The sequence below is a fragment of the Ixodes scapularis genome, unplaced genomic scaffold (assembly GCF_016920785.2).
Source record: "Ixodes scapularis isolate PalLabHiFi unplaced genomic scaffold, ASM1692078v2 PGA_scaffold0__279_contigs__length_252992795, whole genome shotgun sequence".
Taxonomy (NCBI): domain Eukaryota; kingdom Metazoa; phylum Arthropoda; class Arachnida; order Ixodida; family Ixodidae; genus Ixodes; species Ixodes scapularis.
In genome coordinates this window covers 96,115,628-96,132,607 of record NW_024609835.1, presented here as the reverse complement: position 1 = coordinate 96,132,607, position 16,980 = coordinate 96,115,628, and the positions used below count along the sequence as shown (strand labels likewise).

The 16,980-nt window shown below is 45.0% G+C and overlaps 1 protein-coding gene across 4 annotated transcripts in view; it reads right to left on the bottom strand.

The window, feature by feature from the left end:
• Positions 1–778: 778 nt before the first annotated feature.
• LOC8042401 (protein CDV3 homolog) overlaps positions 779–16,980 on the bottom strand; it is a 31,994-nt gene continuing 15,792 nt past the window's right edge. For all 4 annotated transcript variants that reach the window (XM_040217989.2, XM_040503709.1, XM_040217988.2 and 1 more), the window contains one exon: positions 779–2,035. In XM_040217989.2, coding sequence (XP_040073923.1) covers positions 1,903–2,035 — 133 coding nt within the window. In that variant the 3' untranslated portion in view covers positions 779–1,902. The remainder of the gene's footprint in view (positions 2,036–16,980) is intronic.

Below are 16,980 nucleotides of genomic sequence, written 5' to 3'. Positions count from 1 at the left end.
ATAGGGTCGCAGGAGCCGTAGCTTTTGTCGTCTGCAGAGTATATGGTAAACAACATGGTTTTCAGGAAGACCTGTTTAGCCAATCTCACACTTTGAAAATAATCATAAACAAGCAGTCCCACAAATAATGCACCCCATGGTAACAGCTACACCACGGATAATAAAAATTTGTGCGCCAGCAAAATAATTTTGAAACAGATCAACTTCAGAATTGCTCATGCAGCACGGAAAATCCTACTCCACTGGTGCACCCAGGGTTTTCGTCTGGGGGAGGGGGGGATTTCTGCAAAATCGCAAGCTACAACTCGGAAATAAATAAAATTTTTTATATAGGTTCCCCCTTCCCTCCCCTCCCCTCCCTCCCCCCAGACCAAGATCCTGGGTGCACCAGTGGAGTAGGGTACGAGAGTGCGAGAGGACATCAGGCACTGAGCTCAGATTGAAAGGATTAGTGGGTAGATGCAAAGCCTACCTGCCTGCCTGCCTGTTTCTCTACTCATTGTTCGAACACCCAACACCAGCTTCCGAACAATGCACCGGAGGAAGCAAGGAAAATCGTGATGCTTGCTTGGTAGTGTTCAAACAGACATGTAACTGCTGGATGCTTCCACTTCCACCATTTTGGACGGAGTTGTATTGCCTCACAATTTCTGAAGTGCCCTGTTTGGAAAGGCCTTAAAAGCATGTGAGGGAGGTAAAGACGGGAGACTTGAAGTTCACAACTTTACAAAACAAGACTTGTTAGTGAATTCAGCTAAAAAGAAACCAGAGGCCAGGGTAGAAGCAAATTCAATTTACTTCCTTTCATGACACCTACATAGAGAAAAAGCACCAAATACCATTAGGGTACAGAATTCTTCAATGTAGGATGTCACCAGAAGTTATAATTCCACTTTTTTCTTCTCATTTTCAGTATGTGCATCTCTGCCACTATACCTTAGCATCACAAGCATATTTCATACTAGGTACCAACAGGAAGATATAACAAATTAAAAATACAAATTGCCATTCATTCCAATCTCTCCTAAGCGTCTCGAGAACACTTGCAAAATTAACTTTGAGCAGCCAGACTCTCACACTAGAAGTATACAGCAAATGTAACGCTTGTTAGTGAGCGCAACAGCAATAGGCCAATCACTCACTTTGTTAACTCAACAAATAAAGCAACTGCATGGGCAACCAGACACCTAACACCAAACAGTTAAAAAAAAAGAACCTACACGTTTTGCGAACCTTTCAATCTTGCACCCACGCCAAAACTGGTCTGCCAACAGCCCTAAAACTCTATGTCTCTTATACAAACACGGGGGGCTTCAAGAAGCCAAAGAACGGACAAATACTCCGGTTGTCCGCGCGACGCCGTCATCCTCGGGAAAAAAAGAACACTTCCAGTTCACAGCGCAGACCACGCACACACACCAGACAAAAAAAAACAACTGCATTCTGTCTTCCAGCACAGTCCTTCAGTGCCGAAATTCTGTCGGAAGAATCTGCCGCTGCAAGAGGAGAGAATAGAGAGCTCCCAGCGACAGAGGGAAGTGAAAGTCGGCCAGTACCTGGGACAAAGGGGCGCCAAGTGCGAAAAGCCGCCCCTCAGATCATCTCTCGAACCCAGCTTCTGCACGAACTATACGGCCGGCCTCTGCGACACTCGCAACTGAGTCCCCGTAGACTGAGGAACCTCGCTGTCATGTTACACATCTCCCGTTACCGCTCAACGAGACATTCGTGGCCTGGCAGTTTCGTTTGGTGTGACAAACGCGACAAAGGAGTAGTAAAATTAGTGTGGGTGAAAAAAATAACTCTTTTCTCGCAAGAAGTTGGTTGCTCTTGTGTAGTCCTGGCTCGCTCGACAGGAGAGGAGGAGGCGTGCGCCCCGGAAAAGGAGAAGAAAGCGAGGTCCTAGTTTCCGTCGCCTTGATGTAGGGCGGAGTACTTGTTCTCCAAGTCCAGCTGGATGTGCTGCTGCGAGGGGTCCTCCCGGTTCCGCAGGCCGTGCTTGACGGACGTGAAACTGCGGTCGGGCATTTCTGGTCTGAAAATGGTCAGAGAACGGGGCAATTATGAACACTGCCAATCTTGTTGGAAAGTGATGTGTCCCAACGGCTGTATTAATGGCGTTCTCAACTACGGTGGACTCGAGATAATTCTAACTCCGATATTTCATTCTTCCGCCTAATTCAAACAAATTTTTAAATTTTGGCTGTCCCGCTGTGCTTTCAGTGCATCTATAACCTGCCTAATTCAAACATTGTTTTCGCTTAAGGGGGGACACTACCCAGAAAAAAATATTTCTGCAAAAAATGTTGATTTTGAAAAATGACATATTTACATCCACCAACATCTAGAGAGTATTCCCAGAAATTTTCACTAGTTTACACTGCACAGTTAATTTTTTATAAATTATTTACGGTCCACCGAAGCTAAAGAAAGGGTAGGGTTTGGAGCACTTTGAACGCATTTTTCTCCGTTCCACTTTTTGGTATAAATTCCATTTTAGTCAATCTATCATTTGATAATGGCAATACAGGGAAGGCTTGTTCTTCACTTTTCCTGACTGAAATTTAATAAGGAATGCGGCTATGGAATTTGTTTTGTCACTTTCTAGATGTCTCTTATAAAAAAATGTTGACTTTTTGTCGAACACACAGAAGACGAAGAAGTTGACCAATTTTGCAAAGGGAAAATTGACAGAAATAAATTACTTTTACAACAAAACTTTCCATAGCCGCATCTCCAAGGCATTCTGCTAGATATCTAGCAAATAAAAATCTTGAATATTGTGATAGTTTTCTGACGATAGATTAACTAAACAATGGTTGCTGATAGAAGCTGCTCCGATTTCCTTCCCACCTAACCGACAGACCTGAAAGTTTGTTACGCACCCTCTAGCATGACCACCAACCTACCCTGTTAACTTCATTATTTTTAAGCCAAGGGTATAAAAGTTGACCCTCCCAGGGGGTGTCTCCCCTTAATTCATACTATTTGTTCATCGTGCCGGGTTAGCACAGTTGAGAGCGCTTCTCATCGAGCACCTGTGTACTGCGGGAAAGCAATACCCGCAAAGCTTGTGGGCACTGCTTTTCCGGAGTATGCGGTTGCTCGGTGAGAACTACACTCGATGGGACTAACCCACTGCGATTATGGAAGCAGTACTGTCCCAACAATCCGCTTTCATTATTCGTGCTTGATTTTTATATTTCTGGGGGGTTAAATCCAAGATTAAAAAAGGAACATTTAAATATAGCAAGCAGATTTATAAATTCCCTTGATTAGGATAGTTGGGCACCTCTTTAGGTTTAATTTTATGCCAAATTTGTCATTCACATGCCACCCCATGAAGACACTGGACTTTCTGAGGCCACAGTTCACATAGTTATATTAAAACTAACAGAGCTTAGAAGTGGACAAGGGGAAGGTTGGGAACAACCCTCACGAATTCAGCTGAATTTTCATTTAAGCATGGTACAAAGTCAGTAGAAGGTGTGGAGACACTATTTTATATTCAATTACAAAATATTCAACCTAAACTACTATTTACTTCAAACTTCACCAATGTTTCATCTGCGTGCTTGCTTATAAATAGGCCTCCGAGAGCAAAGTGTAAAAAATCTGCTTGATATATGTAGCTATTCCTATCGCAAATTACTACTTTGCTTCACATCCTATTTAGATGAATTTCTGATAATTCAAACTAAGGTCTGTGGCTTTCTGGAGTTTGAATTAACGAGAGTAGACTGTATACCGAGTTGAAGCTGTGACGCATGATGCAACTTCGAGATACGAGCCTGTGACATGCATAAAAATGGAAAACGACGACAATCAAGAAAAAAGCGGACTCAACGGGAGCACGGCAAAGCATCAGCGAGGATGGTGGAGAACCACATCTATCGTTTCCTTGGGCCCGGGAGATTTGAATTAAACAAGGAGGAGTGGAAACTGTATCAGATAGTTTCAAGCTTGTCTCGGCGTCGCTAAGGTCACTGCAGATGCAGACAAGAACAACTTATTGATCGCTTCGATTGGTCCCGAGACTTTCAAGCTGCTCTATTCCCTCATCCAGTCACGGAGCTTTCTGGACACACCATACCTGGCACTGCTTAACAAGCTGGAAGAAGATTTCGTGCCTAAGAAGTTCAAGTAATTTGAACGGGCGAAACTGTTTTCGGCTCGTTAGGAAGGAAACAAGACAGTAAAGAACTTCGTAACACGGCTAAGATCAATCATCACAAACTGTGACTATAAATCTGATGACGATGGCAGAAGTTTCTCTATTTTGACGGCATTAATCGTGGGTCTCCGTGAGACGCACGTCAGGGCACGCCTGGTACTTGAGAAGGACCACATCCTAAACATCACACTTCGCTTGGGCTGGTCAACCCTCATCGCCGAAGCGGAGTACCGACGCCTAGACCAGGGAAACCGCACTGCACTGCTCGTCAAAGAGGTGAAGCGGTCTACTTCTGCACTTGTCAAGTGTTTTTAATGTGGTCTACTTCTGCACTTGTCAAGTGTTTTTGATGCGGCCACACCAACCACTCGGAAAGTTCCTGTCGTTTCCAAACTGAGTCGTGCGATGCATGCGGCAAATGAAGCCACATAGCCAAAGTGTTCCGATCGGTGCAGCCCCACAAGGCAGCTGGCAAGCAGAAGGAAAAGGTGAAAACTATCAGCAATGTATTCGTCACTAAAGAATCAGATGGCGAATTTGTCTCTTGCATGATCCAAAGAACGCCTGTGAAGTTGCAGATGGACACAGATTCTAAGCTGACACTCCTAGACACCAACACGTGGCAGAAGATTGGGAAACCCAGCCTACAGAAATGGGAGCACAACCTCTTCTGCTTTAAAGGGGCGGTGCAACGACTTTACGATTAAAAAAACTTGCATCTCGTCATTTTTACGTTGTTTATTGTGTCCCGGAGGATAGAGAAAACACACCCTTCATTAAAAATGTCGCGATTCCGCTGCATAATCGCAAAGCAAAAGTCGAGCACTTTCCCCCACCTGCAGCCCCAAGTGGCAGCCGAAGGAACTACGGCGAAAAGATTACGTGACCTTGCTCGGCTCTAAGCTGCAGCATAACGCCTGCAAATGTCGGCGGAGAGAGGGAGGGGAAGCGTCGTCCGAGATAGCACACGGTAAGCTACACGGCACTCCGAATGACGTCACTAGGAGGGGGACCAGGCGTGACACTGAAGGCTGGGAGTGAGTTCAGGGGTGCCCGAAATGCCAATCTTTATCTTTTTTTTTACGCAACAACTAAGACACGCAGGCGAAATCGGTTTTCTGTTCTTTACTTCATAAGTGTCAGAGGGCAACTTCCAGAAATCTTTGACCGAAGTCCGGAAATCGTTGCACCCCCTTTAATCAGAAGAAAATCGTGGTTCAGGGCCAGTGCTTGCTTCAAGTCGTGCTTGAAAAGCGCTCCAAAGAGCTTGAAGCGATAGTGACAAAAAAGCAACACAACAACCTGCTTGGAAGGATGTGGATAGACAGGCTGAAAATTGTCTTAAACAAATTGTTTATTCGAACCGTGGAACTGGAAGTTGAAGCGCCGCTTAGACAATGTTCGCAAGGTTTCCGACTTTTTTCTCAGGTGACTTAGGTTGTAGCATTAAACTCAAGGTTCCCCTTCAGTTCAAGCCGGACACGAAACCAAAGTTCTTTAAGCCTCGTCCAATACAATCTGCTATGCGATAAGCAATGGAAAAAGACTTGGCCCAGCAGGTCAAGAACAAGGTTCTCACACCCGTGGACTGTTCGCAGTGAGCCACTCTGATTGTTGTCATTCCAAAGTCTGATGGATCAGTTAGAGTTTGTGGCGACTTCAGTGTCACCGTGAATACTCAGCTCGACATAACCCAGTACCCACTGCCATGTCCAGAAGAACTTTCCACTAAGCTGAATGGAGGCAACTACTGTATTTTCTCGCATATTACCCGCATCAGAACTTAAAAAAATGTTTATCTTCTTTTTTGGAGTTGCCATCTTTGCACTCTGCGTGCCAAAACGCTGGACTAACCGTGCACTCACGAAGAGAGAAAGAAGCGAGAAACGTCAATCTTGCCATCTTGGTCGTCCCGTTCCGTTCGACATGAGCTGTGCTCGGTGGCAGTCCTTTACGGCGGAGCAAAAACTCAAAATAATCAGTGTTGCCGGAGAGATTGGGAACCGCGCGGCAGGCCGAAAGTATGATGTCGACGAATCCTGTATATGCGAATGGAGAGCAAAGAAGCAGGATCTTCAAAGAGCAAGCCGTGACCGTAGGTCCTTTCGCGGTCCCAACACTGGAGCCTACCCCCAGGTCGAAGCCAAGCTGGCGGAGTTCATTGAGGAGAAGAGAGGCCGCGGCCATGCCGTATCAACAGAGATGGCCCAGATCAAAGCTCTGAGGCTGGCAAGAGAAGACGGCATACCGCGCGACTAGTTTCGTGTCAGCCGCGGGTGGTTTCACCGATTCATGAAACACCAAGAATTTTCCATCCGGAGGCGGACGACCTTATGCCAACGACTTTATGACGCCTACGAGGAGAAGTTAGTGAACTTCCAGCGCTACGTGATCGGGCTCCGAAAGCGATTCCAGGCGGGGTGACATCTGTGCTTCAGCCGATGGATGTTTGCTTAAACAACCCTTTTAAGGGAGGACCAGCAGAAATATTCTTCCGCTTGGCGGAAAGTCCTCCTCGCCCTCTTTCTTCTTGTATTGTAGCACGGCGAAACGAGGGGAAAGGTCTCCTTTTGCGCCGGCTTCTTCTGAGAGGATAAGCCAAGAAAATCCCCATTTTGAGCGACGGGCGATCGGTGCGGCAGCAGCGACCTCGTGACTTAGAGGTAGCTTCAGCTCCTATCGCATCATCTGCCCCATTTTTTGGCGCTCACCAAGCCTAGCCCCTCGGGTGTAGGTTTTACGGAGCTGCAAGGCTGCGCCCGCGCAGTCACCGAATTTCCGCTGTCGAAGGTCTTTAGTTTAGCCCGTGGCAAAGTAAACGCATACTTGAGAGCTGCGATGCATCCCCGCACCCATTGAAGGAACGTTTCATAGATATTTTCGGTTGATCAAGGAGATCAAAACACATGCGCGAGAAGTGGTGACTTGAATATGTAAGGATGACTCACATCTTCACAAAACGTTCCATCTTGAAAAAAAACGGCTTATCACGCTCAAACCTGCCTCAAATTGGGATCGATGGAGAAGAGAACGATGTACCAGGCGCGGGCATCTTCTAGAAGGTCTCTGTTTTCTAGCAGAGAGCACAAACATTGTGTGCGTAACTCACACTATATGATGGCCAACAAATGTATGTGACATTTATATTTATGCATCCCAGCAACCACATGAGGTGAGAAGGCTGCAATGGTGTGTGTCGATACTAAAAAGTTCTAGTGGATCGTCTTTAGCTCTTGGATAACCGCACCCTACAACATTTTATAAGCTGTAACCTTTCTGTGAGCATTCTTGAGCGAGTGCGGCTATCGAAGCGTCTGATGTTATAGTTCAACGTTGCTTAAATCGGCGCTATAGCATGTGCTGCCACTTTAAAGTATTTCTGAGGCATTAAAAATAAAAAATAAAAAATCAACTGTAGCCTTTTTTTAACATAATACACGTTTGTAATTTGTCTGTGCAAACACATTTTAGTTAGCACGGACAAACTATTGCCGGTCTTTCTGATTTTGTTCTTTAGAAATAAATGATATTCAGAAAACTGTCAATGCAACTATCCAACCTAAGTGGCAGAGCTCAGTGCTAGACAATACATGTTGCTGGGCAGAAATAGTAAAAAGCGCCGATGTCGCGTTCGGCTAAAAGTGCCACGTAATGCACGCGTACCGCTACAAGTGCGTCCGGACATTTTACCGAACGCCGTTTCATTGAATGCCGTTTCATAGAATGCCGTTTCATCGAATGCCGTTTCATCGAAGCCGTTTCATCGAACGCCGTTTCACCGAACGCAGTTTCACCGAACGCCGTTCCATCGAACGCCTTTTCATCGAACAATGTTACAGTCTGTAATACTTTGGAATTTACTTTAATTTTTATACACTTCATCTCATTCTCTCTTTTTTTTTTCTTTTGTTTCTGCTTTTATATTACTGGGTGCAGTGGCGAGATAAGTTCCATCGTGAACATATCCTGCTTCGAGAAGAAAGCCTCCATGAAACAATGACCCCTCTCCATGTCACATGAAACAATTAAAAATGAGGCAAAAACAGAAAGCACAGACGCTTAAAAGTGTTTTAAGTGTCTGTCCTTTATTTGCAGCGTCGTGGTTTCAGCCATGTATGTACATGAGTAAGGCTTTTCAGTAAGTCGCATACCCAATTGTTTTTATTTCTTTTTATGCCAATTGCTTTTACCCGGCGCAATATTTACCGCATATGTTACTTTCATGACTTATACTACAGCAACTCGTGCTTTAAAAACGCCTATTGTCATTCCGCACATCATATTTCTCCTCGAACCGATAATTCCTGTAAGGTGCAGCAATACCAGTCACACACTAATTCCTTCCTGTTTTCACCCTTAATATTATCGATTACTGAATGGAATAACTTGCCAGACGAGATGGTTACTAACACAAATCCCGTTGAATTTAAAACAATGTGCGAGCGCCTGTGGCATGAATAGTACACATACATGCTTGTTTGTTATTTTCATAGTCGCTTTCCGTTTCTCCATATTGAAATTGTTGTTTTATACATAGTTACGTCCAGTTCAAAATTGCAGTTGTGTACGTACAATGTGATTTCCTTTTTGTAAACTGTGCTGGGCTGATTGCGATGATTTTGTTATACCAATGATTGTGTTTGGAAAATTGTGGTACTATGTTGTTACAAATGCATGTACCACCTACCCCCCTCATGTAATGAGTCCTCAAAGACGCCCTTGAGGTAAATAAATGAAATGAAAATGAAATGAATTTTTAGTAATTTGACACCACCTTCAAAACAATTTCTCAAGTGACTACCTTAGTCTTAACAAATGCAAGGTGAAACATCTATAAAGCACTGTTATGCCCCAAAACTCGGTACAGAGCCATAACTGAGAAATTCGATGAAACGGCCCTTGGCGATTCGATAAAACGGCGTTCGATGAAGCGTCCGTTCATTCGGTGAAACGGCTTTCGATGAAATGGCGAAAAAGTGAGGTTCAGGCTTGGTCGGAGATTGCTACGGTTACACACGTACGCTTTTTCAGTTCTATCTCGCATAAATAAGCTTCTTGCTCAAATAAACAGGGGCATCTGACTTTTCGATCATCTTGGCCTTTTGCGCGACTGTTAACAAGTTCTAAAACAGACAAAGCAAAAGTGATTTAATTAGCTCAGGATTATAGGTTGAGCGAAATATTTACAAAGTTCAAGGTTCCCTGAGTCGTCTTTTGTATTCAATTCCCCCTCCCCTCACCACCACTTCCTTCCTCTAAATAAACAACGTAGATTATTTTATGAACCACCAGTAATAGAGAGTACTCATAAAACGTCTATTTGGCGTAAGAAAGCGTAAGAAAGGCCTTGTTTAAATGTTCGAGCAATGAACTTGTTTTCTTACTGTGCGTGACACAGCTAGCACGAAACACAATATTGACATTTTTACGCAAGGGCCATGCAGAATTTAGTGTATAAGAACAAATTGACGCCTCGTAAGTTGGTGCCCAACGGAAGCACTCTTTACCGAATTGCTTGTTTAAAAATAACAACTTTTCAAACATAAAAATAAAACAAAATAACACCACTTTTTTGGGGGCCACTAAATTTACTGATTTACTATGTTAGCATTGATTGTGCAGCGGTATGCGTACATTACGCGACACTGTTAGCGCAAACACGACATCGCGCTTTTTGCTATTTTCCCCAGCAATGTATAGACTCGCCCTAAAATCTACCGCTTAGGTTGGATACTCGCATTAACAGTTTCCTAAACATCGTTCTCTTTTAACAAAAAAAAAGTGGGAAACACCGGTGATAGTTTGTGCTAACTGCGTAGCGTAGGGTACCTAAAAGTTTTTTTTACAATGTTAAATACAATTCTGTGTCACGTTAAAAAAAATTGTCTGCTTTTGCCTTAGTTTCTTTGAGACACCGCAAATACTTCGAAGTGGCGGTCCGTGCTATGGTACCGATACAAGCAACGTTGAACCATAACACGACACGCTAGACTCGTCAAAAAGGGTTGTAATATTGTCTTTTCGCTCCATCGCCGCACTCGATGAAGAATGTAAACAGCGAGTCTAGCTTACATTTCGTTGCGGGGTACGGATTGTATACGGTTATTTAAGTGGCTAAAAGCGACCCAATAAAACTTTTTAAAATTGACATCCACCCTTGATGCCCTCTCACCTCAGGTGGTTATTGGGAATGTGTAAATATGAATTTCATACATTTTGCTGGCCATCATGTTCTGCGAGTTAGACACACAACAGGGCATTTTAGTAAATCGTTTTCAAAGGCCTGCTGCCACTTCAGGCGCGCGCTTCAGAGAATGCATCGAAGTGGCAGCGCGAGCTCCCGCTAAATATAGCGTGGCCTGAAAACATAGTCTGCTAAAGTTCTTCAATAATTTGTGCTCGCTCCTAAAAAACAGAGACCTTCTAGAAGATGCCCGCGCCTGGCACATCGTTTTCTTTTCCATCGATCCCAATTTGAGGCAGGTTTGAGCGTGATAAGCCGTTTTTTCTTGAAGATGGAATGTTTTGTGAAGATGTGAGTCATCCTCACATATTCAAGTCACCACTTCTCGCGCATGTGTTTTGAGCTCCTTGATCAACCGAAAATATCTATGAAACGTTCCTTCAATGGGTGCGGGGATGCATCGCAGCTCTGAAGTATGCGTTTACTTTGCCACGGGCTAAACTAAAGACCTTCGAAAGCGGCGATTCGGTGACTGCGCGGGCGCAGCCTTGCAGCTCCGTAAAACCGACACCCGAGGAGCTAAGCTTGGTGAGCGCCAAAAAATGGGGCAGATTACGCGATAGGAGCTGAAGCTACCTCTAACTCACGAGGTCGCTGCTGCCGCACACATCGCCCGTCGCTCAGAATGGGGATTTTCTCGGCTTATCCTCTCAGAAGAAGCCGGCGCAAAAGGGGACCTTTCCCCTCTCCTCGCCGTGCTACAATACAAGAAAGAAAGAGGGCGAGGAGGACTTTCCGCCAGGCGGAAGAATATTTCTGCTGGTCCTCCTTTAAGGCGCACGTGAAGCGCATGTACACGGAGTGAATAGCCGAGGAGCAGTACGACCTCACGCTGACGGGCCGGATCCGCAAACCTGACATAGCAGTACTTTGCAAGTGGATTATCAACGCGTGGAAGGCAATTCCTGCAGAGATGATTCGCAAGAGTTTTAGGAAGTGCTGTATCAGCAATCGCCTGGACGGCATGGATAACGATGCTCTCTGGGACAATAAATATTCTTCAAGTGATAGCTGCAGTGAGTGCAGCGATGAGTAATGTTCCAATAAAGGTACTGTTTTTGATGACTTTGGCAATGCTTTCCGTGGCTAATTATGCGGGTAATACGCGAGGTCTTTTTTTAGAGTGCAGCTTTTAGGGGCCGTTTCCGGCTTGAGCGGCGTCGCCATCGGCGTAACCGCGAGGTCACGTGACCCCCCTCCCCCGAGGTCACGTGATTCCCCTGAGGTCACGTGACCGCCTGAGTTCACGTGACCCCCTCCCCCGAGGTCACGTGACCCCCCGGCATTACAGGGAATTGTAAACGGCTTTAATTTTTTTCCTCTTTTAACAGTCGTAAGTTGGGGATGCGGGTTATATGCAGGGGTGGGTAATATGCGCAAAATTACGGTAATTCACAAAGCTGGACTTGTCAGAGGTGTATCTCCAGCTGGAACTCTATGAAAAGGCAAGAACGGCTCCCGTGATCAACATGCACAAAGGTTTATTACAAATCAAACGGGTGCCTTTTGGAGTAGCCTCCGCTCCTGCAGTGTTCCAGCGTACGATGGACCAGGTAACTGCAGGGTTCGACTATGTTGTCTGCTACCTCAATGACATCATCGTCACTTCAAGAAGTCTCCTGAACACCTCTGGAATCTTCAACAAGTGCTCCAGCGGCTACAGGAATACGGCTTCATGCTCAAGAGGGAAAGATGCGCCTTTCTTCAGGAAAGGCTGACTACCTAGGGCAAGTCGTTTCCGCTGACGGCTTCATGCCTTCCATGAAAAAGTTCTCGGCTATTCTAAATATACAAGAGCCCAAGAACATCGGCCAGCTGAGATCTCTCCTCGGCATGGTGCAGCATTACAGCAAGTTTCTCCAGAATTTTGCTGACAAATGTGTGCCACTGAACAAGCTACTGAGAAAAGACACCGCCTGGCGATAGAGCTTCGAGTGTGCAAATGCGTTTGAAAACATCAAACAAAAACTGACCTCTACAGAGGTCCTACTTCACTTAAACCCTGAGCTGCCAGTTTACCTTGCGGCAAATGCATTGTCTGAAGGCGTGGGCGCGGTGATCTACCAGAAGGTCAATGGCCAGGAACGTCCAATAGCACGTGCTTCTAAGACACTGAATTCATCAGTGTGCTTTTGCATAAATAAATAGAGAAGGAAGCCCTTGCCATTATCTTTGGAGTCCAAAAGTTTCACTAGCACCTTTGGGGATGCAAGTTTGTACTCTACACTGACCACAAACATCTGACAACCATTTTTGGCCCCATGAAGGGTATCCCCGTGATATCAGCAAACAGACTCCAATGGTGGGCACTTGTACTCGTGAACTGCAGCTACACGATTGAGTATGTGCCATGACAAAGTTTGGAAATGCGGATACACTCTCGTTTCGCAGAAGGTCCGACAAGGGTTTCGATAAAGAAATGGCAAGCAGAGTTTTCACCTTCTCCTGTGACTCACAGCATATCTCTGCGCTTTATACCCAAAGTTTGTCAAAGTTACCGATGAAGGCAAAGGACATCGCCACAGAAACTGCATTTGACCCTGTCCCCTCTCGGGTACAGTGGTACGTCAGTCAAGGCTGGCCAGAAAAGGTGACGAACTCCAACCTCATACCATTCCATAGACAGAGATCTGAATTAACAATCTTTAACGGTTGGATTGTATGGAATTTGCAGACCGTAGTTTTACGGAAGTTCCAGCACAAATAATAGATCTTCTTCATAATGGACACGTGGGACAAACAAAAATGAAGATGTTTGCACAATCGTACGGCTCGTAACCACACATCGATAGAGACATTGAACGCATGACGCAGCAATGCGAGCATTGCAACATTGTTTGCGACAACCAGCCCCAGGTTCCCCTTTACCGCTGGAAGCTCTGGAACTACCGTGGCAGAGACTTCACGCTGACTTTGCACAGCTAGATCAGCAGAGTTACCTCATTCCACAACAGCAGCAAATACAATCGACGCTTTACAGGAGATTTTCTTTCGTCATGGCCTACCAGAACAACTTGTCCCTGATAATGGGCAACAGTTTAAAGATTTTGTGGACAGCGGCGGAATTACCCATCTTTTTACCCTGCCGTACCATCCCAAGTCCAATGGACAGGCAGAAAAGTTTGTGAAGACATTAAAGACTACTCTACCACGTTCCTCCGGAGGAGAGAGGAAGACAGCCATCCGCGACTTCTTGCTCAGTGCCGGATCATTCCCCACACCTCAACGGAAGAACCTCCGTGTAAACTGCTCACCAGCCAGCCCTACCGGATGGTTCTTGACTTACTGAAGCCTTCCACAGAATACAGTCCCAACCCAACACCATCAGGAAAGACGAAGGAACCGCTACCTTCATGATCCAGCAGAAACTGTGGATAAAGCATCCCCTCCACAAACAACATTGGATAAAAGGCATCGTCACAAGAATTGGCAACGTCATCTACAAAAGTTTCAGATAAAAATCACAAAACCCGTTGGGTCCAGGCAGATCAGCTGAAGGATGCCATACGATGATCCCGACAAATGGATCTGACAGGGACTTCACAGGTTGACACCCAGCAGGAGACTACAGACACCCAAGTTTCTTCGGCCTCTTCACTGCAGCCAGAAACAAGTAGGACATATCCAACTCGCAGCCGTCTCGAGCCGGACCATTACAAGCCGGGGAAGTATATGTGGTGACTGCAAAAGATGCTCGTCTTCCTCAACACAGCCCGAGCTCGAACATGGGAGCTCGAAACTTCAGTTCTTCGACAAGCTGGAAACCTGGCAGCTGGCCATGTCTTTCCGACCTGCTGGCTGGGAATAAACCCTCAGTAATCCTCTAGACTCGGGACTACTACAGTCTTTGAAAAATTTCCCACGGAACAGACCCTTTTCAGAAGTGTGTGCCATCCAGTGATAGCTGCGTTGATTATTTGAGGGAGTCATATCTTCGGCATGTACCGGGCATTCATGAGACCACGTTTTTCGGCCGGCGTAAATGAACTATTCAGTGCAACCCACTTATAACAATACCAGACATAGCAATCTACAACTTCTTAACAATCAGTTTCTAGAATTTCTAGACTGGAAATGATCAGTTTCTAGTTCAGATACAATGATAATCAGTTATAACGAATGAAATTTCAAGTTTTCTCATGACCGTTATAGACCTTTTCATCTCAGTAGTTACCCAACCGGCGGACAGACGGCGCTGACACACTCGGCGCCATTGGGTGGCTTGTTTTTGGTTGGTTTCGGTTGCAGCGCGCTCTCGGCTGTGTTGGTGTGTTAGGTCATCCTCGCCTAATTTTGTCTCACAAATGGGCCCGTTATAGCAGACAACTAATAAAACTGTGACACTGAGCCAATTCGAGAACCGCAAAGTGGTTTTGAGTCATATTTGCGGACTTTTTTACGAACGCTTTACGACGCATCTGGTCATATTCGTCGTTAATTTCGGTCAGGTTTGGCGGCTAAACGACTATGATGCACTGGGAGGATTCCCATCGCCTACGGCCTGACCCACTGACCCTAGTTTTCAGAGAAATAAACTAATGAAGAGACTAATTAGTAGATATACAGTAAAAATGCAGGTCCTCAACCTGATTAAAAACCTAAATCACAAAAAACGCATGAAGTCGCAAGTTCACTTACTGATTTTTGCGGACACCAACTTTCTGTGAACTTAAGGAACTTGAAATGTCTCCTATAATACGCAGATATTCTAAGTAAATGATAATGCCTCAAGCCGTTTTCTTAAAAAAAAATATCAAGTACTCGAGATATATTTGGATAGTCCGTCCTAGGTCGGGTGGGAAATTCCTTTAGCTATTGACCTTGCTAAAGTACTTATTAACAGCATTCCAGAACGTTGCCATCAGATAATTAACTATTTGTTTTAATGACATTTGATTACGACGTGCTTGGTACATGAGATAAGTGAGGTCCATCAATTGAAATCTGAAATTTTGTCTTTGTATAAACTTTGCAAAATAAAATTAAGGGTACAAGAGAAGCGATCTCTCGTACGTTTGGTTGAAGTCGAATGCTAGGCACGTCTTCATGAACCCTCATGACAGATCTCGATGCAAAAATGATGCGATTTAAAATCAACAACCCTGAACTTGGTTGATTTCCATATAGATGGCTTCTTCTCGGCATCACATAATGCAAGCCCTAGGCACTCTCAAGCTGCCTGTGACAGATTATTTCACAGGGGTCTTTGTGTTTAAAATAAATAAAATAAATTAATTAAATTTTGCATTAAAACATTTTAACACCCTTTAATGACTGCAGATATGTGACCAAACATAATGTACAGTTTCTCTAAATTCATATATAAACAAATCAAGCTAAAGTTTCTATTGTTAAAACGATTAATACCGTCTAACATATTTAGGTGTAATGCCGTGAACAAACAAATTGCCCGATGTGGACGTTACCATTATCCCAAGCACCGGATAAATGTGAGTTAGACGTTCGTCACCTGCATATCTAATATGTCCTATATAATCAAAAACAACTATTTTCAACTTGTTATGAAGGCAAGGCCGGAGGCTATCAGGAAACACACATAGCTTCGTATGCTGAGTAGTATTTGTGAGATTATACATATACATAGTAATGTGAGATTATACATATACATTGCACTATACTTATTTCGAATATTCCGCCACTATCACTGTGCAAACTTCAGTTGTCATGAATAATTGGGCTCAATATGCGCCAGGTCTGACGTTGATTCCTGTACCTCCTTCCTCCAGACGTGTAACCGGTGCGCCAACGGTGAAAATAGTACACATCTGTTACAAAATTCACTGCATATGTCGTCGTGCACATAACGATGGCATGCAATTAAGTTGTAAATGTAAATATCGGGCGGCGATTTACAATAAGGCGAGAAACGCGGAGAAATGCGACAAAAAACTCGAATGCAATGCCTTCGCCATGTCGCGGAAGCGCGAGTGGAGCGACTAGTTGAAGCCATCTTATGGCGGCCCCGTCATGCGATTCCAAGATGGCACCGCCCATGCGACGGAGGCCGAAAAGGTCTATAAGTGGGTTGCACTCTACTCTCAAGTTCAGTGTGAACGTGATGCTGGCAATTGGAATACAATGCAAAAGTTTGAGAACATGACCTTCGTGGGTTTCCCCTTTGGGGACACCACTTAGAAACACAAAAGGTGTCTTGGGTCCAAATAACGAGTTTATTTAATAACACCACACGTTTGCCCGAGGGCCAACAAATGTCCGAGATAATGGCGTTGCCCCTTCTGACAGGATCGCCAGTCGGAGTCCGTGCTGCCGCAATTGACAGTATCACGGAGGGGGAGGATCAGTAAAAACAAGGAAGGTTCCGCCGAGCAGAGCCTCTCCCAGCGAGAGTCACTCCCGTTGGATATGGGCGGTCTTACATAGCCTGCGGGAATGGACGCACCCGGGGTGGGTCGGATGTAAGTCGGCTCCCCGGAGGGTCGGACACGTCCAAGAATTAAGATTTTGAGTGGTGTGCCTTCGGTAAATCACCCAAGAAGGGTGAGGGAGAGCCATCCGCAAGGGAATATGGCCTCGCCTCGTA